A 23,518-nucleotide genomic window follows, 5' to 3' on the forward strand; every position below is an offset into this window, starting at 1 on the left:
AGAGCGACTGCAGCACCTGCCTCTTCATATCAATATCATCAAAATACATTATTAGTAAATGTGTACTGATTAAGAACAGGGAATACCTTCGGTATGAGACAATAAATACGAGATATTCTAGCACCTAGAGCTGTGAACAATAAAAATAAAAACATGGTTAGTAGTATAGAGAAGTGCTAGTCTCTCCATATTTATGCTGAAGCTAGCTTCCCAACAGCAGCCTGATTTTTCAATACACGTACTCAAAACGGAAACACAATCCAACTGAGACTTCAGATGCCACACTACATCTAGGGTTAGAATTTTTCTAGGAATGTCTGATGCAAGACACACCACCCAGCTTAGAGATAGCCAGAATTCACTGTTCGCTGTCAAAACATTTTCCAGTTTAAGTGTCAAAAATATGAACAACCAAAACAGATTAACCTACAAATGTCAAAATCCTCTATAAGTACTGAAGGAGTAAAAGTGCCTTTCACTGGTTTTGAAGTTTCATGTACCAAAATACTTGAAGTTATCGTATTAATACTAAAACGGTAATAAATGTACAGACTGTAGGATTCCCAAAGCCTCATTTTTTACAGGAAACTGTTAACTAATTCTTTGCTGTGCCCAGGGTCTACTGGGTGCAGGAAGTGGGGAAGTGTAAAGAAGCAGGGGACTGGACTAGATGACCTCTCGAGGTCCCTTCCAGTCCTGGAGTCTATGAGTCTAAGCCAACTGCAGGTGCCCAATTCTCAAGCCCAGGACTATGCTAGCACTGGACCTGTGTGCTGCTCTAATCTAGCACAGCTGGTAATAGGCCCCAACAATATATTGGCCATCTCAGAATGCCAGTACGCAGTAGCAATTCAGCCAACTCTTTCATGCTCCTGGCACAACCATGCATACCAGTGCATGCAGGTGGTGTAAATAAAATATGCCAGCTATACACCAGCAGAGCATTCCCGCATGGCTAGGGTAATTCTCAGATGACAAGATCCTCCCTATTTCTAGCCCCTTTATGCAGCTTTGGGGCCTTGAGAATCTGGCCCTAAAAATTTCTAAAAACATATAATAATGGCCTTGAGATGCCTTTGGCGGTGGGCTTCTGAAACAGTATGTATTTGTTATATGCATACAGCAGTCTGGTGCATTTTTTGCCACAGCCTAATGCACCCTTTGCAAAGTGCACGTTGTCCAATGACTCACAGCTTCATAAATTATGAATGACTCATTGCAGACTTTTGAATTCTGCATGGCCCAGAAGGGGATGGCAATAATGAGAGAATAGCAGGCATGCTGCTACTATGGGGTCAAGTGGGAGGGGCAGGAAAGCTACATTAGGGACCTTAGTTTCAGAATAGTAAACAGAAAAGAGGAAGTCAGAGTAAAAAGTCCACCTTTGTGGGGCTTGTAAGGTCCTCTGGAGTCACAGCTTACAACGCCCACTTTAGACAAACGGCAAAGCCTACAGGAATTGCTGTCATCAAGCAATTCTTCAATCTTTTTTTTTTGTTTTTGTTTTTTTTTTAATGTTTAAATTTCCTGGCATAAATCTTCATTTAATCTGGAATGAACAAGGTTGAAAGAATCCTCTACCATAGAATGATAGGAATTAGAGATAAAAATATCTTTCAATCATCTTTTCTATTCTCTACCAACGCAGGATTGTTCTCTACAGTATATTTTCTAGTGCTATGTTGCCCTTTGGATTTAAATGGGCCAAGTGATAGATAGGGTTTCCACAGCATCCACTGGGAGACTATTTCAAAGTATAATAAATCTGTCAACATTTTTCCTGATAGTCAGTCTGCATTTTCCCACTTTTAATTTCATCCCATTACTCCTAGTTATACTCTGTAGTACCAACATAAGTAATTCGCCTTCTAATAGTTGTACAGTTACAGTCTCCACCCCCCGAAGGCCTGATTCTGCCACTCTTACTCAGGTTGAGTAGTTTAGTTACTCCACAAGCAATCCCGTTGCTTACGGTACTCATCAATGTGAGTAAGTATGGCAAAATCAGGCATTTAATCCTTCTCCATAAATCAGTTCTTACTGATTATTTGTGCAGCTCTTCACAACTCCAATTTGTCACTATCTTCTGGTAATGAAGTGCCAAGAAGTGACAATATTTCAGATACAGTCACCCCCACAGGCATATAGAGTGAGATTTTTACTTTTCCAGTTCTTGTGCATATACAGCCCAAAATTGCTTTTGGCCTTTTTTGCTGCCTTATAAGACTTCAAGCTTAATTCCTGTCTCCTATCACCCCCTAGTTTCTTTCAGCATAATATCAATGATGAATAAAAATATTTTGCACTACGACATCATATTCCATATGAGGATCTCACAGTATATTTGTGAATTAAGCTTCTGAACAACTCATTAAACATACAGATTAAGTGACTTACCTGAGGTCAAACAGGGAGTCTATGACACAACCAAGAATAGAGCCCAGATCTCCTCCTGATTTCCAAGCAAGTGCTTTAATCATAAGACCATCCCTCCTCCCTTCTCCACAGTAACTTTCATTTTTCCAAGTTACATCTCATTTTATCACCTTCTGCCCACATTTCTAGCTGGAACACCATGTCCCTTTGTATTATTTCTTTGTTCTAACAGATGTCTATAATACCTATGAATTAATGTAATCTACATATGTCATTACCATGCTGCTCTCCTCATCAGGTCATTACTGTAGATGTTACATAAGAGTGAACCTAATAATTTTCCTATGCAAGCAGACTGAAATGAATTTTGCAACTCAGATTATAAAATTTGTTACTAAGATCCAAATATATAATATCTACTGTTTCCTTCTTTCACTACCTTGGGCAGAAGAAAAGAGTTTGGATTGCCTTTTCCATCTGGAGAACTGGACACACGGACACACACACACACACACACGTAACCCATTTTAAGTGCTGACAAGGCCTAAGATATGGTTCTGGTGGCATCCTCAGGCAAACTTGCATCCTTGTCTCCAAGCAATCAACATTTAGTCTAAAAAATGAACAGATATTATCTGTACACTCTGTGTGTGTGTGTATATATATATATGTGTGTATATATATATACACACACATACACACACACTCACTATATGTTCCATTCTATGCATCCGATGAAGTGGGCTGTAGCCCATGAAATCTTATGCTCAAATAAATTTGTTAGTCTCTAAGGTGCCACAAGTACTCCTGTTCTTTTTGCAGATACAGACTAACACAGCTGCTACTCTGAGACCAGTCTAAAAAATGGTGATACTGTATCTCTAAGAGAGGGGAATGTCACTACCTTCCTCAGATATGTTCAGGAGGAAGAGTAAAGACTATGTTTCTTTGATGGTAACTTCTTTCTTGGATGGCTGCAAGGATGCTGGAATCTATTCCTACGAAAGCGTTCAAGTACAACAATCATGAGAGCGATACATGTACCCAGACAGAAATCAATGTGCCATGCCCATAAGCAGACATGGTTTTGTTATACACTTTCACAGCTCAATGCAAGACATGACATATAGCACAAGTGGAAATATACAAAAGTCAGAAGACTTCTATTTAAGATCCCGGAACTCTGAGTGCTGTGCCAGAACAACAAGCATGATTGGGGTTTTGCCTAATCATATTCTTCTGACCACCAGTGTAACTGGTGAAAAAGAAAATAACAAACAACAACGCATTTGTTATGGAGTTTCTGGAGATCTACCAACAGATAACGCTATCTCCTGAACGGAGACTACTTGTACTGCTCCTATAGTATCTGACTTATAATCGTCTTCTACAACATTTTCTTTGCCAGCCAAAGGGAAAAGAATGCGTTCACTGAGCCAAACACCAATCCCCTAGGGTCCCTGCCTTCTGACAGAGTATATGTGAGTGAATGTATCCCTGCCTGTTGGTTTACACTCACTGTTCAGATCATTATGAAATATATCAGCACTTGAGGCATGCTGCTGTTAGCCTTTTGGCATCATGAAAACTGACCATTTATTCGCCAATTTCTGATCCATTACAATTCTTTGCTTCTCAATCCATCGGATATTTAGTTTCTTCAGCAGTGACTTGTGGGACTCTCTCAGAGGCCTTTTAAATGCCCAGTTGAATTTCAATTGGTTCCATCTTACTAAATATTTATATTGGCCAGTTAAAACAATTGCAATATGTTAGTGAGATTTGATTTCCCTTTGAAGAAACAGTGTTGGTTGGTTAGACCCAACTATGACGGGCTCCCCATGGGGTGCTACCTGGAACTGAGGCTGGGCTCCCTTTACACTGTTCTGCTATGACAGGCCCTCAAGCCCCCTCCAGCAAACATACAGGTAGGGACACACCTACCTGCAGCTACACACAGATGCTGAGATCAGCTCAGCATGGGAACGCTCAGTTAAGGCACTGCCCAGTTCCTAAGGTGCACCTCCAACCCCAGACTGAAAACCCAACATTATATCATCTTGTGCTGCACAGAGAACTGTACAGCATGAACTCATGAAATTCGCCCACTCCCTCAATGTGGAGAGGAATATCCACAGCTTTCTGACCCAAGCTATGATTTCAATGCACTGGTTTTAGACAAAACAAAACAAGTCTATTAACTATAAAAGATAGATTTTAAGTGATTATAAGGGATAGCAAACAGATCAAAGCAGATTATCTAGCAAATAAACAAAAATGCAACTGAAGCTCTGATGGCGCAAGGCCAGATGGCTACAATAATGTAGTGAGGAACAGGTATGTTAGCCCTAGGCTAAACAAATTCCTGGTACCATGGTAACCAAATGGCAGTTGCTCCAGGTTAATCAAAACACCTGGGGCCAATTAAGATCCTTCTAGAAGGCAGTGGAGACAGCTACATTGATTGGGACACCTGAAGCCAATCAAGGGCTAGCTGGAACTACTTAAAAGCCTCCCAGTTAGTCAGTGAGGTGTGGGTGTCAGGAGCGATAAGAAGGATCTGTGCTGTTGGAGGAATGAAGCAGTACAAATCCATATCAGGTGTAAGGAAGGAGGCCCTGAGGTAATGGTGAAGGAGATATTGAGTAGGGGGCTGCTGTGAGGAAATGGCCCAGGGAATTGTACATGTCCTATTTCCAAAAAGTCAGCTACTATAGCTGCTAATTTTAGGGTCCCTGGGCTGGAGCCCAGAGTAAAGAGTAGACTCAGGCTCTACCTCTCCCCTCCTTGTTTAATCACTGAGACTGGGCGGCAACAGAGACTGTGCAAGGGAGGATTGCTTCACCTCACCTCCATTGTATGATGAAAATGGCTCAGTAAGCTGTGACCCTTGCCTCTAGAGAGAGAAGGGCTATGTGGAGTATCACAGGGAGCCTCTGAGGCTAGCAAAAATCCACCAGGAAACACAGGACCCACAGGGACAAGGTCGGAGCTCTGTCACAAAGCTTAATATACTAAAGAGATTGGATATGAGTAGCAAATTCTCACCCTAATTATTGATTTAGGCAGTTTGCAGAGATTCTTGATGGCAAACTGCACTTGCTTGTAGCTTGAAAATCCCAGGTATTCCTTTCACGGGCTAGAAATCCCTCTAGCCTGGGTTCAGCTCTTTTCCCCTAGTCCAGACTTTGTTCCTCAGGTGTTGCCAGCAGTCTCCTTTGGGTGGGGAGTCAGTGAAGAACCATGATGATGTCACTCCCCTGCCTTAAATAGCTTTTGTATAGGGCAGAAACGCTTTGTCTCCCCTCTTGGTTCCTACACCCGGTCAGTGGAAAAACACTGGTATTCCAAGATGGAGTCCACTACCAGGTGATTTGGTCACATGCCCCTATAGGGACACAGCAGCCATGACTTGGAGGCTGTTTGTAACATCCTCAAGAAGGCTCCCCAGTTAGGGATTAGCATCTTCTAAGACCTATTTTTCCTCCAATGGCCTTTCCTAGCCAGCCATCTAGACTGATTCCATTCTGCCTAGTGGGCATTCCCCACATGTCAACACATTTGTAATAGATGCACAGACAATACTCCTAATTTCAGATACCAAAATGATACATGCATACAAATAGGATAATCATTGTGAATCATAACCTTTTTAATGATATCTTACATGACCCATCTTGCATAAAATGCATCATAGTTATGCCATAATCATAACAATACTACTATGAAGAATATGGGGTGCAATGCCACACCAACTATATCATGATCTTTTATATGTCTTATATTCCTAATTATCGTTTCAATCAATATACCAGGTACAGATGTAAAGGCCTACAGATCTGTATTCCCTGTTTCCTATTTGCCATCTGTAATGCCTTCTTTTCCACCGCTTCATCAAAAATCAACTTCACTCTAAGCAGGTGATGGTCGCTGCCAGTGTTGAAAGGCTGCACCACAGAGAAGTTTTGAATGATACGCCTTTTATTGACTAAAATATAGCCAATTTCATTCTTGCTCTTTGCGTTTGGCACTATCCACGTCCATCTTCTTGCAGTCTTCTTTTTGTACCAGGTGTTTGCCACATACAGTTTTCGTTTCTGCCATCGCTACCAGCCTTTCTCCTCTTTCATTCCTTTCGCCACTCCCGTATCTCCCTATGAACTTTTCACCAGTTTTCCCTCACCCGACCTTGGCATTAAAATCTCCCATCATGACAGCATAAATGGACTTTTGCACGAGGGCTCTTTTGAGCTCTCCATAGAATTCTTCCACTTCTTTGTCCGCACTTGCACTTGTGGGAGCGTAGGCCTGGATAACCTTGAGGGAAGCTTTTGACTGCATCTTCAGATGCAACACACCAATACGTGATGATATTAGCTGGCATGATACAACTTTTAAAGACCAATCCTTACAGATGATAAATCTGACTCCTCCAACATTTCTAGCACCATCTCCCTTTCTGAGCCTCCATTCTTCTACTTGATTTCCAACTCCTCCTTTCGTTGGGTTTCGCAGACACCAAGGATATTGCATCCTATCCTTTTTCTTCTCCTCCATCAGATGGTTTAACGTTTCCTCCCTCACCAGCAACCTACAATTGTAAGTACACACAGAGAAGGTGTTCTTTTTCCATGTTGGCCTAGCACTTGACATTTTTAGCAGCCTCTTGTCGCTCATGTTCCACTCCGCTACCATAGCATTATTCGATGATGCGCAGGGAACTAAGACCCATTTACTTGTGTTGCTTTAGCCATTAACTTCAAGCAATCCCATTGGCTAGGCAGGCAGGCATGGGTACCTCCTCAAGCTTAGCTAGCCTTCAACCTCTAAGGAGAAGGAGATGCGCTTTTTCTGAGAAAGCAATCCCCCTCCCTGGATTGAATAGTCCAACTCCTTTGTAGCATGCTTAGACCTACCAGGGCATATGCCCCGCTACCATAGCTGTCAGACGGCCAGGGCCACCACTGCACCATGATGAGCTGCTGAGGTAGGATTTTGCAGCAATATAGAATCTTATTGTTAATACCAGATAAAAGTAGGTGTCTCCCACAAATTCCTCCATGGTGAAGAGCTATGCAAAGAAATTATGTATTTAGTATCTCATCAATGTCCTTATCTATCTTAATTGTTCCCTGTTTTATGGTCTGCTTCTACTTATTTCTAAGAGCATACAAACACATTTTCATGCTGCAACCTTCTAATCCTGAGCTATGACAATCTGTCAAATCAATGTGCATTACTGATGTAATATCTTCAGTTTTAGGGTTTTTGGGGCCTCAGAAATATCAACACAAGATTCACTGTAAGAAGTTAAAATTTTAAGCATGAGGATTAATGAGGAACACCAGTTTATGCTCACACAGTTACAGTCTATATAATAACGTGTGCATCCAACACTTTTTAAATGTATGTTTAATTTGATATATCTATATCTACGAAAGCTTGTAGCTGAAGAGTTGTAGTTTTTTAGTGTTCACCTTTAGTTGCAGTGTCTTCTCTAAGTTTTCAATCTTCTTTTCAGCTATTTTAAGCTGCCTTAGCTCCTCTGACTCTCTAAAAGAGCTCTTTGGGGACAGAGACCTTGAACGTTTCACAGGTGGTTCCTGGAGAATAAAACAAGGACATGGTTGAACTAGTTGGAACACTGGATTACGAAAGACATGCAAAATTAAAGAACAAGTAATTTTGAATACTAATAATGAATTATAAAAAAATCCTGCATGGAATACCAGAGAAATAACAAGCAGAATTACCACAGCGCTACCACTAAAGGGTTCTCTGTGACTTGTTAATGAGAATATTCATTTACATTTACATTGTTTCTTTCAGAATAATGATGTCCCATTAGGGAAGACTAAAGGGTTATAGACTCAAAAATGCAAGAAACCTCATTACAAAGGAGGGGATAGAGGCTGGTCTAATTGCTCTATAAGGGTCCAAGGTTACACTTGATAGGACAACCAGAAACAAGAGGGAAAGGATTTTTCTCCCTTTGAAATAGTTTAACACACTGTGAAGTTGAAGGAACAATATGCTTGAGGAATATAAATACAACAGACAGTAGATCTTATACCATAATGACCATATGGTCATTAACTGTAATGTGGCTAACTAGAGACAAGAATATGTGGTTATATTATGTACAGCTTCATATAGCAATCTGGAAAAAGAATATATGAAAGTAACACTTAAACTGGGCAGCATTCTTGTTCTGACTATGTCATATGTCCTTATATAAAACAAATAAAGTCCTCTTCAGATTAGGCATACTGATTTTCCGAATAACTTTGTTTAATGACAGTGAAACATTGAGCGGCAGCTTAATATCCATGAGGTAATCATTTTTAAACTTCATCACTATGAAATAGTCAGAATACAGAATATCATTAGTGTTAGAGGGCAGTTTTTTTAGCTCTCTTCATTAAAATTTGACATGTACTTTCATTATTATGATTAAATTACACCTCTACCCTGTAATAACGCCACCCGACATAACATGAATTCGGATATAACGTGGTACAGCAGCGCTCCGAGGAGGCAGGGCTGCGCGCTCCCGCTGATCAAATCAAATTCGATATAGTGTGGTAAGATTTTTTTGCTCCCGAGGACAGCGTTATATGGAGGTAGAGATATATTAATTATTAAAATTATTTAAACCACATATAATTACATAACTTCGGACAAATAGTGGGGGGGGGGGGTGAGTCATTACAATTTTTATTTTTTATAACTAAATGGTATATAACAAAGAGAGTTTGGATAACATTCTCAGTTACTATACACCAGATCAGAGTATTCTTTATTAATTCTTATGTATGTATATGTCAGTGTTTTATCTGTCATATCAGTAATTTTATCTTACCAAACAATATATAAACAAAAGCATTTGTAATACTGTCAAAATAGATCAAAAAACCACTTTTCTGGTTTTCACAGATATTGGCAATATACTACCCCATAAGTTTATCTTCCCAAATCCTGTTATACAAATTGAAAGACCCTTTTCATTTTCCTTTGGCAATGGTCTTGCAGTGTTAAGTTTAACACCCCCTCCCACACACACACACACACTGTAGTTCGTGATTTTTCCTATAAATATCCATACAATTTTAAAGAAAGTAAAAATATCAGATTCTACATACTTGTGGTTAATTTTAAGTATTTTAAAGTTCCTTGCATTTGAAAGATGCCTAAATAAAATAAATCAAAAACAGGAGCGCAGACCATGTGAAAAAGTGTAACTTTATTTGCTTCTTATGGCAGAAAGAATTCCACTCTTATTGTATTAATCTATATAAAGCATTTAGACTCAACATATTGAAATTCCTAATCTGAAATTGTCAGAACTGAGGGACAAGATGCCATACTCTCCCTGTGTTTTCAGCAGTTCTTATGCAAGCTGGAAAACAAATTGGAGCTATAAGGAAGCTCACAGCATTAATGTTTAAAATAGTTTTCACAATGTGGTATATATTTAGTATGGTGCCATGTTACCTAGGAGGAGAATAGATGTCTATGAAAAAGCAAGATCATTGGTCAATACTTTTTTTATATAAAATTTTGGCCAATATTTTCAGAAGTGACTGATTATTTTGTCTGCCTTACTCAATAAAGTGATCAGTCAGACACATTAAAGGGTGGAACATTTAAGATTTTGCAAAATCAAGCCCCTTTAAAGTGTCTGAAGTTAGGCACTCAAAAACTGAGAATACTCACTTTTGAAAATCTTGGCCTTTGTGTTTTTCACACTAATGAAAATATACACATACCAAACGCAAGTCCATGTCTACCATAGTATCTAGTTACTGCATACCTATATCTAGCAGCATCAATAAGAATTTAAAATGTTACAATATAAGAGTTACAGGACACCTTATTTTTCAAAAGCAGTGAGTTAACTTCTTTCTTAATCTTCATATGTGTACAGAAGACTGAGAAAAAATCTGATTGCCCAGAACTTGGATCTAGAAGTCAAAGGGGAAGTTTACTTACGTTATATTTCCTACTCTACTGCGAATCCAAAGAGGACCCAAGCAGAAGGGAAGGAGAGCGGGTCGTGAATACCCATATGGACCATACATCTCCAAGAACTCCAGTTGCTATAAGCTTCCACTCTTCTTCAAGTGCAAGTTCCTCTCGGTATTCACTGTGGGTAATGCCCAAGAGGTGCTCATTGAGGAGGAGGGTGCAAGGAAACGTGTTGCACCACAGACTGGAGGACTGCTGAACTTAAACAAGCATCTCCAACCAAAGATTGAATAAAAGCATAATGTCTGCTAAAGGTGTGAATGCAACCTCAAGTTAGAGATCTACATATCTCTGAGATGGGAGCTCCTTGCACGAAGCCACTGAGGCCACACGGGCTTGAGTTGTTTGGGCCCTGACAGTCTGAGGAGCAGCAGCTTCACTTAAGATTATAAAAAAGGAGACTGCAAATAGAAATCCACTTAGAGCATCTTTTCGAAAAGACAGCTTCTCTCTTTACTTTCACTGATAGCAACAAATAATCGTGGAGCCTTCGAAAAGGGTCTTGTTCAGTGTAAGTAGAAGCAATATACCAATCACTTCCTGTTCTATTGGGTTTCAAAAACATCCCTGGACGGGGTACCCCACTGATGGAAGATGTTGCGTCCTTCTGACAGGTGAAACTCCCACTTGTAATCCCCGGGCAAATGTCTGCTGAGGCTGTCTGCCAGGGAATATATTATCCTGGAATGTGCGCGGCTAAGAGGGTTATTCGATGTTGCATGCACCAGTTCCATAGCTGAACTAGTCTCTGCACAGCGAGTGGGGGGTGGATGTCACTCCTCTCTGTTTGTTTATACAGGAGACAGTGATCATGTTATCTGATCTGATCTGGATATCTGCGGACCTAATACGGGGTAGAAATGTCACCGCCTGTTTGAGAATCCTCTCGTGAGGGGATCCCTGAAAAGGGACAGTGAGAGGGTTGTGTGTGCAGAGGGCAGGGGAGACAGGAACTCTCAAGTGTGGTCAGTCAATACAATGTCCAAGACCCATTTGTCCAGAGTGATAAGGTGCCACATTGGGAGAAGAAAACCCACCAAAGGGAATGGGGATAACAGGTGGTAAGAAGGCTGGTTGATGTCTCTCAGGCATCCTGTCAAAATGCTATTTTGGCAAGTGGCTGGGACTGAAGAGAGGAGTAGAATAGTGCTGTGTGCCTGTTATGCTGGACCCTCTGTTGTTTTCTGGGGGACTGGTAGGTCTTTTGGTGGAAAGAGCAAGGCGGTGCGTGGTATCTAGAAGGAGGAAGCCTGAAATTTTTCTGTGTATCTCTAAGGAGCAGAAGGTAGTACAAGAGTAGTTGGGGTGTGAAATGACATCAATTTTTTCACTAAAATGATTGTTACCCTCAAAAAGAAGATCCTCTACTGTTGCCTGAACCTCCTTGGGGAACCACAATGCCTGCAACCATGAGGCCTGTCTCATGACTTCTGAGGTAGCTATGGAGTGTGACACTGGCCGCACCATTGAGTGACACTTGGAGGAAAAATATTGCTATGGCATATTTAGTGCAAAGGCATCCAGGTGATTTTGGAAGCCCTGTCAGGGCAGAAAACCACTTTGCTGGGTTGCCAGAGGGACAGCTGGTTCCAAGTCATTTTCTTCTTATGAGTAAGAGTCATCAGACTCCAGTGGTGCAGCCACAAGACCTGACTCCAACTGACCAGGGACAGGAACTGGAGAATAATGCACCACTGGTGTCAGGCCATCCACCTCACAGCTGGAGGCTGGGAACAGAGAATGTCGAGTAGACAGTATCATGAAATCTCTCAGCAGGATTGGATCCGAGAGGATCCATATAAATTGCCAGATCCTCAAGAAAAATTTATCAAAATCTTGCTGGAGGAGAGCTGGCTGGTGTCTTAGGTATGGCTGGATCTGCCAGCATCATCTTGGTACCAGATTGGTACTGCCAGTGCATAGAGAGAATGGTCTCTTCTGTCTCTGTAGGTTGCTGGAACTGGTCCTGCCCTTTCAGGGTGCAGTTTTTGCAGCGCTGGTAGCTATGTTATTACCAATACCTGCCTTTATCTGTGAGTTCTGGGTGCACCCATTTAGGGACACGGAGTCTCACATGGTGCCAGATAAAATAGGGAGAGAGACCTCTTTTTAGAGGATTTGTGGGGTGATTTATCCCTCTTCTTGCAAGAATGTTTACCTTTGCCTTCACTGTGTCTCCAATTCAGTCTTTGGGCTTGTAGGAGGACTCTGAACTGGCTGATCCTGAAGCCAGAGAGATGCTACCAAGAGGCTAAGGTTGGGTAGAAGGGGATCAGGAAGGCCCAGCGTCTCAATAGGCCTCACTGAGAACGCCATAAGTTGTCTCCAAAGTCTGAACTCTTGAACACAGTGCACTAGTACACAGTGAGAAAGCATTACAGATGTCACATCTCAAGTGATGTGGGGATACAGACAGCTCTTGTATGAATCACTCATCAGAAACACCCAAGAAGCAACTGAGCCAGAGTTTGAAGCCTGGAACCTTGGGCATAATAGGTGCCCCAAAAAGTGGGGGAGCAGAGGGGGGGAAGCCCCCTCATCCCCAAACTAACTAAACTAAACTAGTACAAAAACTAATTCCTAAAACCTAAAAAGATAAAGCAGGAACACTTGCAGTGTAGAGACACAGAAGGGTTCTGCGTTTGACTACAAGTGGTAAAAAAGAAATGAGACGTGGTCGGTCTGTGCCACCGCTTATGCCCTCAGTTGGAAGCATGAGGAAATGCAGGTTCCGACCAACGGAGACGTCTATTGAAGAATTTCCAGTCCAGGGTGCATGGAGCACATATGCTTCCACAGTGAATACCATAGGGACCAGCACACAAAAAATAATATTGTTTTTCTTGCCCACAGACAAGGAGAACAAGGGAGGCTGGTGGTGGCCTGGCTGATAGGCACAGCAGTACTGAACTGCCAGTCAGGAGGAAGGGTGGAAAGAAGGTAAGAGAAGAGATCATACTCCCCTGATGGCTAGATGGCAGGGGAGTCACGAAACTTTTTTCTTGCAACACAGGGTCACTCACAGTATAGAAAAAGTAAAGAAGTATCCCCATTGATGACAGAGACACAAATAATGCCTAATGAGAAGTGGTGGGACTAGTAAGAACCGCACTACTGAACATACTTCAGTTTGAATATGTTGTTGTCTGTTAAGTAATCTGATCAGAGATCTGTGAAGAGAACAGACTGGGTCTGGGCTTTTCAGCTGCAGTCAGGTAATTCAAAGGCAGTCTGCCAGAAAACTGAAGTTTAATTTTTTAGCCAAGTTAGAGTAGGCTGTGTAGTAAAAGGTGCTGTAAATGTGATTGCCTGGGGCTGCTGCAATACTCAAATTGATTTCAAGAGGGAGATGGCTTCTGTAATACCTTGCCTCACAACTGCAAACTTAGTTGCTTCTGCTGCCAGGTTTAGGCACTTTAATTTGCAAATCAATCCTCAAATTACACAGTATTTTAAACACATTTACACCAAGACTATATACATAGATTTGGTTGCTTTAAATTTTTTTTTAAAAAAAGGCTCTTTGGAAAAAAAACAAACTAGTTTGTTTTTTTTTCAGGAGGAGAGAGGGGGAAGAAAGATCAGCCTGAATGAGAAGAAGGCAATGCTGAAAGCTTTCATGAAGTAGTCTTAAAGAAGATCCACAGAAAAATATGCTAAGTAATGTGAGAAACAGATGTAATTTCACTTTTCACTGTTAATGGAAAGACAAATATCTATGGGTTTGATGACAGAAAGATGAAAGATTTTGTTTAACTTGTAGAAAAGAAGGAAAGTGTTTTTTTATATGGATAGTCTTCTAACTGGGTATGCAACTTTTAGAACTGAATCTCTATACATGAGACTTCTCTGCAAATCACATGAAATACAGGCAACACAAAGTGCCACTTTTTCCACAAGAATCTTGTACGATGAGTTTGCTCCATTAATCGTAACATGGGAAAAACCAAAACTTTACCAGGTTGTTTAATAATGAATAATAAAGTTAAGCATATACTTTGCTGGATCAAGGTGCTTTGGTGAATTAGACCTAAATCTCATGAGATGATGGTAATTTGGCCTTCTGGCTGATGCCTTGGGCAACTGAGAGCTAATTCTGATACATCCATCAGAATGGGTTGCCACTAAGGTCAGAGCACTAAAGATATAATTTGATGTCACCTATTTGGAATATTACAAAAACTGAGTCAGGGGCTCATGTAGGCCAAGTTAGGGGTGTTTGTAAGGAGAGCAAGAAAGGTAAATTTGTGGGCATATTGTATTTCACGGTGAATTTTATAACCATTGTGACTGAATTCTCACTTATTTTTCAAGAAGAGAAATGAGGATTTCTTATTGCTTACGGCAACAAAAGACAATCATGATCTGCATGTCCAAGACCATATCATTGGGATGACAAGACAAATGACAGTGAACATGCAAATTTAACAAGACGTTTAACCATCAGGTCCCTTGTCTTTCAGAAAACATAGCTTTTGGATGAAATACTGTTCTCATTGTCCTGTAGTGCAGCAAGATGTAGTACGTGAATTTCTACAGTTGAAATAATCAAAAAAAGCTCATATATACGTACATACACACCAAAGCACACTCCAAGACATAGCTCAGGTGGATAGTAAAATGATCACATGTCCCAATTTTACCAAGACAGGCCCCGTTTTTCATGCTGTCTGCACAATCTTCTTTTGGAACACCTGAACATGTCCAAGTTTTACTCCATTTCATCAATCAAAACGTTTGGCTTTTATAACTACAAAAAGTTTGTCTGAGATATTCCTATACTGAGTAGAGTTTGCTTTGTGTTTATTTGCTCTATGTTTACTAGGAACAGACACCCCAGTGGAATGATGATTCAGTGTGATGAACAGTGTTGGGAGTGAAGAGAAAGGTCACCACCAAAAAGAGCGTGGACACCATTAAAGGTGTTCTTTTCCTCAAAGTAAATATTAACAACTGTTCAGTGTTTCATTCAGAACACTAAAGTTACTGTAAAAATGTCTTCCATTCTGAAAAGCATGCACGTCGTTGAGTCAGAAGCTGGGAGTAGTTTTACCAGCATATTTTATAAAAAGGGGTAGTTTTTCTCTTATTTGAACATTTTGCAATCCTTAAAAAGCTCTACAAAAGTGGTCTTGTTTTGTTTTTATTTTTTAAAATATGGTCACCTTAGCCTATAGATGTTTTGCAGTCCTAACAGATTATTTTCTAGTGCAGGGGTGGGCAAATTACAGCCAGCAGGCTGGATCTGGCCCCCCTCAGGGCTTTGGATCCGGCCCGTGGGGTTGCCCCCCGTGGCACCGCAGGCTCGGTGCCACTCTCAGAAGCGGCCCCTGGGCAGGGGAGCAGAGGACTCCGTGTGTTGCCCTTGCCTCCAGGCACCGCCCCCCGCAGCTCCCATTGGCTGGGAATAGGAGCTTTGGCAGAGGTACCTGGAGGCACAGCAAGGGCAGCGCACGCAGAGCCCTCTGTCCCCTCCCCAAGGGGCTGCAGCGTTTCCTGGAGTGGTGTGGGGCTGGGGACAGAGCAGGCATGAAGGGCGTCTGCCCTGGCCCAGCCCTGCGCCGCTGCCACACCAGAGCCACTTTAGGTAAGTGGCACCGGGCTGGAGCCCGAACCCCTCCTGCACCCTGCCCCTCAACTTCCTGCCCTGACACACCGCTCTTGCATCCCAACCCCCTGCTCCTGAGCTCCCCGCTGCACCCCGCACCCCTCCTGCACCCCAATTTCCTGCCCTGAGCTCCTTGCTACACCTTCAAACCTGTGCACCCCAACCCCCTGCCCTGAGCCCCCTGCCACACTCTGCACCCCTCCTTCACCCAAACCCCTGCCCTGAGCCCCCTCCCGCAGTCCACACCCCTCCTCTGCCCCAATCCCTTGTCCTGAGCCCCTTCCTACACACCGCACCCCCTCCCACACCCTGCACTCCCTTCCGCACCCCAACCCCTTTGCCCCCGTCCTGCATACGATTTCCCCACTTAGATGTGGCCCTTGGCCCAAAAAGTTTGCCCACCCCTGTTCTAGTGGTTTGAAAGCAATCTGGGAATAAAACACATTTGTAAACAGAACTAAATTAAGCACTCATCAGGAATAGCAGGCACGAGTGGAGGAATGAAGTAATGTGTTCTATACCAGATGGACATTTTCTATAATATTACTTGGGTATGTATATTTAAAATACTGATATTGAGTTCTTTAAGATTTGTCTCAGGTGGCAATGGTATTGTTATTTGCATGATTAGTCCTGTCCTTGCTTTAACAAAGTCTCACCACACTAAAAACAAAAATTAGAAGTTCTGCATAGCAGTCCAAAAGAGAAGAACAAGAAGAAAATAGAGAAATTATTTTGTTCCATCCCTTGATTTTAATATACCTGAAAGAGACAAGATCCCAAAAATTGGGACAATCATATTTTCTCACTGGACAAACCTATTTAAAATTTTAGCTTCCTGTGAACAAGTGATCTGAAAATGAGTATTTTGCAAGCATAATGTACACTATGAAATAACGAGGCAGAGCTGGCGACTCAAGGTCCTATAATATAGAATACTAGCTACTTGGTAATCTTCATAAGGGAACATCTTTGAGAAAGCAGAATGCCATCCCACTTTGTAAGCTAGACAGGGGGGTTTCTGTGAGTTTCCATGTGACATAAATGTCTTTCACCCTATGTGCTGTATAAAACCTCAAGAACAAAATCTTAGAAAAGTAAATTGCTGACCTGGCTGATCCACACCAGTTTACACAAATACCATAAATGAATACTCAACCATTAGAATTATTTTAATATCTATTTTATTAATAGGTAATGATGACTTTAAATAGGAGCAGGAACATAATCATAAATAAAACAACAAATGATCTAGAAAGATGCAATTTAGTACTTTACAAAATAAAAGATACCTGGATTATAAACTGAAGGAGTTCTAGTTTTAGTACTTTGTATAAAATAACACTACTTTATATTCAAAAATTCAGAGGCATAATGTTGCATTATTTACGAACTCTTATAAAATAAAAATTCTTATTACTTATATTTCCATAGAAAGGAAAAAAGGGTATCCTAACAAACAGAATGAAATACTTAATATTCATTTTAAGAAACCTGCAAAGAATTTGGCCATTAAATAATTTAATTAAATTAAGAACCCCTTATTCTATGTTAATAAGGTAAAACTTTCTACTCCCAGAAGTTATTTTAGCAAGTCTTTGGCAGAAAATACAAACACCCTTCAAACAACCTTCTACAATTATAAGCAGCATGGACAGTTATTAAAACAGTTATCTGGACCCCTGAGCAAAAATGTTTGGCTTTGCCAGCCTCATTTTGACATAACAACACAAGACAATAAAACTATCCTACCTCATGCTTTCTTCCAGACTTCACGGTTTTGCTTTCAAGGATGTCTGTGCTGCAAAAGCTATGCTTTGCTAGGTTAAGATTTGCTGTTTTCAATTTTTCCTGCAAAAACTGTATTTCAAATTTCTGTGATGCTATAAGACACTCTAGCTCATTTAAAGAAGGTTGTTGAAATTCCTAGAAAATAATAGCACAAGTATGTTTAATCAGTAACATTAAAAACCATAGAATTGTAATAAGAAAATATAGACAAAGCTGACTTCAGAAACAAGATCATCTATGTCACTTGAATCTGTGCAAGCTGTAAAAGCTTCCTTCCTTGGGAATCAAAGGTGTAGTGATCCATCAAAAACAACTCCCTAAGATCTAAGTAAATGTATTTTCACAATATCACACATTTTTAAAATCAGGAGAAAAGATTAAAAAATTCATTTATCATAATTTACAATGTCTGTCTCCATACAAACATTAAAGAAAGTCGGTGAAAAATTACTACTGCAGTCATTTTAACTCCTACATGAAAAAACAGGATTTCTTGACAAAAAGCTTTAACTCCAAAATTCATTAGTGCTAAAAATGAAGATCCCAAGCCTCTTGGGATCAATAAATTACAAAACTAGAAGATAAACAACAGTGGCAATGTTGCTCTCAGAACTACTTTTGTAATTATTTTAGAGTGCCCAAAAGTGTAGCCACTGCCTCGCAAAAATAAGTAAAGACACAGCCCTGACCTGTGGAGCTTGTAATGTAAATGCAGGTGACACAAGTAATGAGGGTCCAATTTAACAAAAGAGATGGAAGAGAAGGTTAATGACACTGGATCAAACTGTTACTCAGTAAGTCATGTACACATCTTCATGGTGCCACTGGATTAATTATTTCAAAATTGTAAATTTATTAACTCATTTTATAAAGACTCCTTGGCATAATAGAATAGGAACAAATTCTTCTCATCCTGGCCCTGATTCAAAATCCATTGAAATCACTAGAAAGGCTTGCATGGACTTCAATCACCTTTAGATCAGGCCTCTGATGTACAAAAGTATCATCATTTACTTTAAGGGGACTACTCATTTCCATAAGGAACGGAAGATGCTAGAATAGCTATTAACACTTATTATTCTTTCATCCAAATATACACATCAAATGATCTGGCCAAAAAAAAATCCAAACCCCTCAAAACTCTGCTCCAAGAAACCATTTGGTTATGTTTGCTGGACAGTTTCCACATTCAAGCATATCGTCAGACAAATAGCAAAGTCTGAACAAAAGGGCTTTGCTCACAAGTGAATACACTAAAAATGCATAAGGATTAAAGAATAGGAGAGTGGACATAGTCAGATGATTCCTCACTATGCAACTTTTTGCCCATAAGCACTATGAACTTAGTTCCTGCAAGTAAACATAAAACCAAAAATATCAAGCACTAATTTTGTTAATACGATAAACAAGGTCACTCCTCAGCCAGACACAGAGCAGAGGGGTAGGGAGCTCTTCAGGGTGAGGGAACAAAAATGGTCAACAAGCTTACTAACACAGTTCGTTTAATAATCTCTGTTGTGCTCTATAAGCTATTTGAGACTATGTGGTTGCAGATAGATGAACACTTCCTCTCCCTCATTTCTGATCCCCAGGGACACTAGAAGGCAAGCCCACAACGACTGGGGGATCATAAACAAAAAAATGAAAAAGCAAGGAGAAGGTGACAGGGCAGGTACTTGGTTTGCCAACCACAGAAAGGAGGATTTCTGTGAAGTAGAATTCTTCACTTTACAATTTGTCAGAGCTTCTCTACTACTGACAGGTGAAAATAACCCAGAAGATAAGAGTAAAGCCAAGGAATAAAGGGTCTTTGCTGTTTTTAACTTAAGTAATATGCTTTAGGACGTTAGATTTTAGGAGCTTTTCAATCATGTTTGCATATATCAAATGATCAAAAAAGTTCAATACAAAATAACATCCTCTTTTTCATTCTAATAAACATGCACACACGCCCATGCCATAGATATGAGACTGAATAAAAGTTATTTGCTGTTAAATTTTGAACTACATGTAAATATAATACATCCATTAGATATAAAACATTTCCTTGCCAGCTTGCAAAAAGGGGGTGGACCCTCTAAACTCAAGGTACGTCTACACTTAGCAGCAGCGTGCAGAGTACAGAAACTGCACACTCAGCTAGCACACTTATAAATAGCAGTGTAAATGGTAGGACACGGCTTAGGTGAGTAAGTGCCCTATATGACTGAACCCCCAGGGCAAAGAACCTATGCAGCTCTACATGTCCAAGCAGTGCCTCCCACATCTACACTGTAATTTTTAGCAGTGTACTGCCCTCTGCCTTCCCACTTCTGAAGCATTTCTCTGCTCCAGTGAATGTCATGATGGGGCTTAGGCAGTCAGAACTAGTGGTCAGAGCAGGAGCCAAAATGAGGAACCCGAGCCAAGAATCAGAATTGTGAGTGGAGCAAAGTGTCAGAGCTGGAGTCAGGAGTCAAAGACCTGGGGAAGGGATCAGGAACAAGGCAGGAACACATCAGGAAGCAAAGTTCAGCAGTCAAGTGAGAAAGCAAGGTCCAAAGCAGCAGCCAGCCAGTAATTCATCCAGTTGCACCGACAAATCCCTGTGCCTCCTTCTAGCTTAAATAGCACACCCAGACCAATCAATGGGGCCAGGCGCTCTGCCAGTCAGGACTCCCGGGGCAGTGCCTCTGGTGGGGCTAGGGTTCCATTTGCCACTCAACCCAGTAATTAATAAGCTTCTGGATGGCAGCTGGAACATAAAGGGTGCTTGGATTCCCATGAAACTGGGATCAAGATCCATGGATCCTCCCAGTGAAAGGCTCCAGCAGTGGAGAAAGGCTCCAGCAGCTCCCCTCTGGCAGAGCCTTTTCTTGCCCCAGTGAAAGGCTCCAGCAGAGGAGAGCTGCCCGAGTCTTTTACTGAATGTGTAGCTACACATACTGCTGTGGCAAGTGTGGATACAGCCTGCCTTTCACCGCATCGTGTAGCTACACATGTAGGCCCGTACTCAACACATGACGGTGTAAGTGTAGACATAGGCTCAGTTATAACTATTTTAATTAAGGGCTATATTTTATTATATCCATGAAATACAACTTCTTCAAAGTAGAAGAAAAATCCAAGACATTTATACTGAAACTTGAACCAGTAAGATTACAGTAGACAAATAAACGTAAGTCTCCTTTATGGTATAATTATTGGCTGGTTACTGTATTTCTGCTGTCAAATTTCCCCAGTCACCAATAAGATATGCATAAATGTTATGAAATGAAAATAAATGTAAGAACCACAAAATGGGTGAAACATTGGCTACCCTGAAGTCAACGGCAAAACTCTCATTGACTTCAGTGAGCCCAGGATTTCACTCAAAGAATTTTTCTTCTGTTTATCTTTTTTCTCTAAATTTACACACACACACACACACACGCGCGTGCGCACACACACACAGTAAATATGCATATTTCTCTGGGTTTTTATTTTATCAGAACCTTTTCAAGGGTCTGTGTTCATACGCTTATAAGTTATGCAGTGGATCACCGTTTCCTGTGTAGAATTTACTGTATGTTTCATAGGTAGGAAGTCTTCAGAACCTATTGTATATTTTATAGGTGTTGCTCTTTTTGTGGTTTCAGGAACTCTGACAACTCACACCTTATTCTGAAGATATCTATTTTCAAGATTGAGCTTCTCTCTAATGAATGTAGTGTTTTTATTAAGATGTTGTGTGTTACCTTCCAGTATTTCTTCACCACCTGATATACACTTCTGTGTTTATCAGTTTGGTAACAGTTTTTTACTGGAGTTCAAATGGACTTCTGAATTTCATGAGTTTTCAGATTTAAAATTAGACATTTTCCAAGCTATACAAATTTAATCAAAGCTATCTCAAAGTTCAGGGATATTCACATTTGGGGATATGGCTCATTTCACATGGCACTAATGTAATTCTGTGTACTAAATTTCCTTAGTTAGGAAAAAAATAGTGAAAAACTAATTTTGAAGTGTAGAGGTTTGACTTTTGTGCTAGCTAGGCTTTTCCTCTGAACAGAAAACTACATACTAAAGAAATACTATTCCAGGATTTGTGGATCTTGAAAGACAGAGTGAAATTCTGTCAGACCCATAGTGAAGAATGGTCACTGCACTTTTTCAGCAACAGCAATCCTCTTTAGTTGTTCAGCTTTTACTCTGCACTCTTGTGTGGGTGCTACTGCAATACAAATGAAAAATAATAATGGAAATGTTAAAATTAAACCAACAGAAATTGCAGATTATTCACTGCATCCTGACATTAAAAAATGGACATGACCTTAAGTAGGAGTGGTGTTGCAGTTCAGGACTTAGGAAAGTAATCAAAACCCAAATCCTGCACCCAGACAGTCCAATCCAGAATGTGTACTAAGGAGATCTGCAAAGACTGGTAAGGCAAGAAGCCTTATGACACATCAAGGAGCAGCAGGGGAGCTCCTCTAGAGCTGCTAATGCAGAAGCAGTGCTGTAGTAAACCTCTTTCCCACTAGCTGGAATTCTAAGTCTCCACAAGATGAGAGAGAATTGTCAGTAGTTCCATAAAGTTTTAATTCCTTCAAATTTGTCCCCAAACCCATAGGTTGCATTCAAAGTCCCTGCACAATCACACTCCTACACAGGCTTGAGTACACATTAAAAGCAGGCTCTCAGAACTGCCAAAGGTAAAGCATCTCACCTAGGGCATTTAGCAATCCTGTCACACTTCCCCACAGCCCTGCTGAAATGTAATGTACCCAGCAGGGCTGCATGGATTTTACTGTACACCTCTACCCGACATAACGCTGTCCTTGGGAGCCAAAAAATCTTACTGCATTATAGGTGAAACCGTGTTATATCGAACTTGCTTTGATCCGCCAGAGCGCACAGTCCCGCTCCCCGGAGCGCTGCTTTACCACGTTATACCCGAATTTGTGTTATATCAGGTCGCGTTATATCGAGGTAGAGGTCTAGTTTTTCCACCAGTCATCAGGGACCACAATGATGGAAGAATAGCAGGCAGCCAAGCTGACTCTGCCACTTCTCCTCTTGCTGGATGGATCCAAGTGAGTATGGAGTAGCTGGGATCAAAAAGGTGACACCTGTGGCCCTGAGGTGAGAAGTCAAAGAGTGACAGAGACTGACAAAAAGAAAGGTCAGACAGTGAGAGCAGGACATGTTCCCCATGGGGTTGGCACACAATATGGGGACAAGGGCTGAAAGATGGCCACAGAGAAGGACAGAGGCTGAAGTGGGATATATTGATCCAGGATTTGCAAACCCCACCTGCAGGTTGACTTGCCCCAAATCCCCATCTCACCCTTGCCCAGATACTGTCCCATCCACTTCAGTCTGCCCTAAGCTCCCCTTCTCCTCTTCCCCATCATTTTCTCAACCCCACCTCACTGTTACCTTGGCTCTCCAAGCTGCCCCTAGCTCTTCCAGCCCCTCACCCACTTCTGAGAGATTTAGAAAGATAGGGTGGTACCTGCTCATACTGTGTGGAGCATGGGCGGGGGAAGATCCTGAGGAGGAAATAGTGATTAGCAGCAATAAATGTTAGGTATGACACTGCATCACAAAGTAAATGTGTAAGTTAATTTTTCTGTCAGTCACCAACGATGAGATCTTTTGTTTAGTAAAAATCAATTAAAATCATATGCTCTTGTACTGAAATATGAACAGAATTCATTTATGTTATGTTCACATACTAACATGCAGCAT

General features: G+C 41.0%; 1 protein-coding gene across 6 annotated transcripts in view; it reads right to left on the reverse strand.

The window, feature by feature from the left end:
* Window positions 1–23,518, reverse strand: part of CNTLN (centlein) — a 256,631-nt gene that overhangs the window by 125,284 nt on the left and 107,829 nt on the right. For 5 of the 6 annotated variants that reach the window (XM_050944136.1, XM_050944137.1, XM_050944135.1 and 2 more), the window contains 2 exons: window positions 17,765–17,938; window positions 7,854–7,979 (listed from right to left, as the gene is read on the reverse strand). In XM_050944136.1, coding sequence (XP_050800093.1) covers window positions 7,854–7,979; window positions 17,765–17,938 — 300 coding nt within the window. The remainder of the gene's footprint in view (window positions 1–7,853; window positions 7,980–17,764; window positions 17,939–23,518) is intronic. The other variant, XM_050944139.1, reaches the window with a different exon arrangement.

This window comes from Gopherus flavomarginatus, chromosome 3, assembly GCF_025201925.1.
Source record: "Gopherus flavomarginatus isolate rGopFla2 chromosome 3, rGopFla2.mat.asm, whole genome shotgun sequence".
Lineage (NCBI taxonomy): Eukaryota > Metazoa > Chordata > Testudines > Testudinidae > Gopherus > Gopherus flavomarginatus.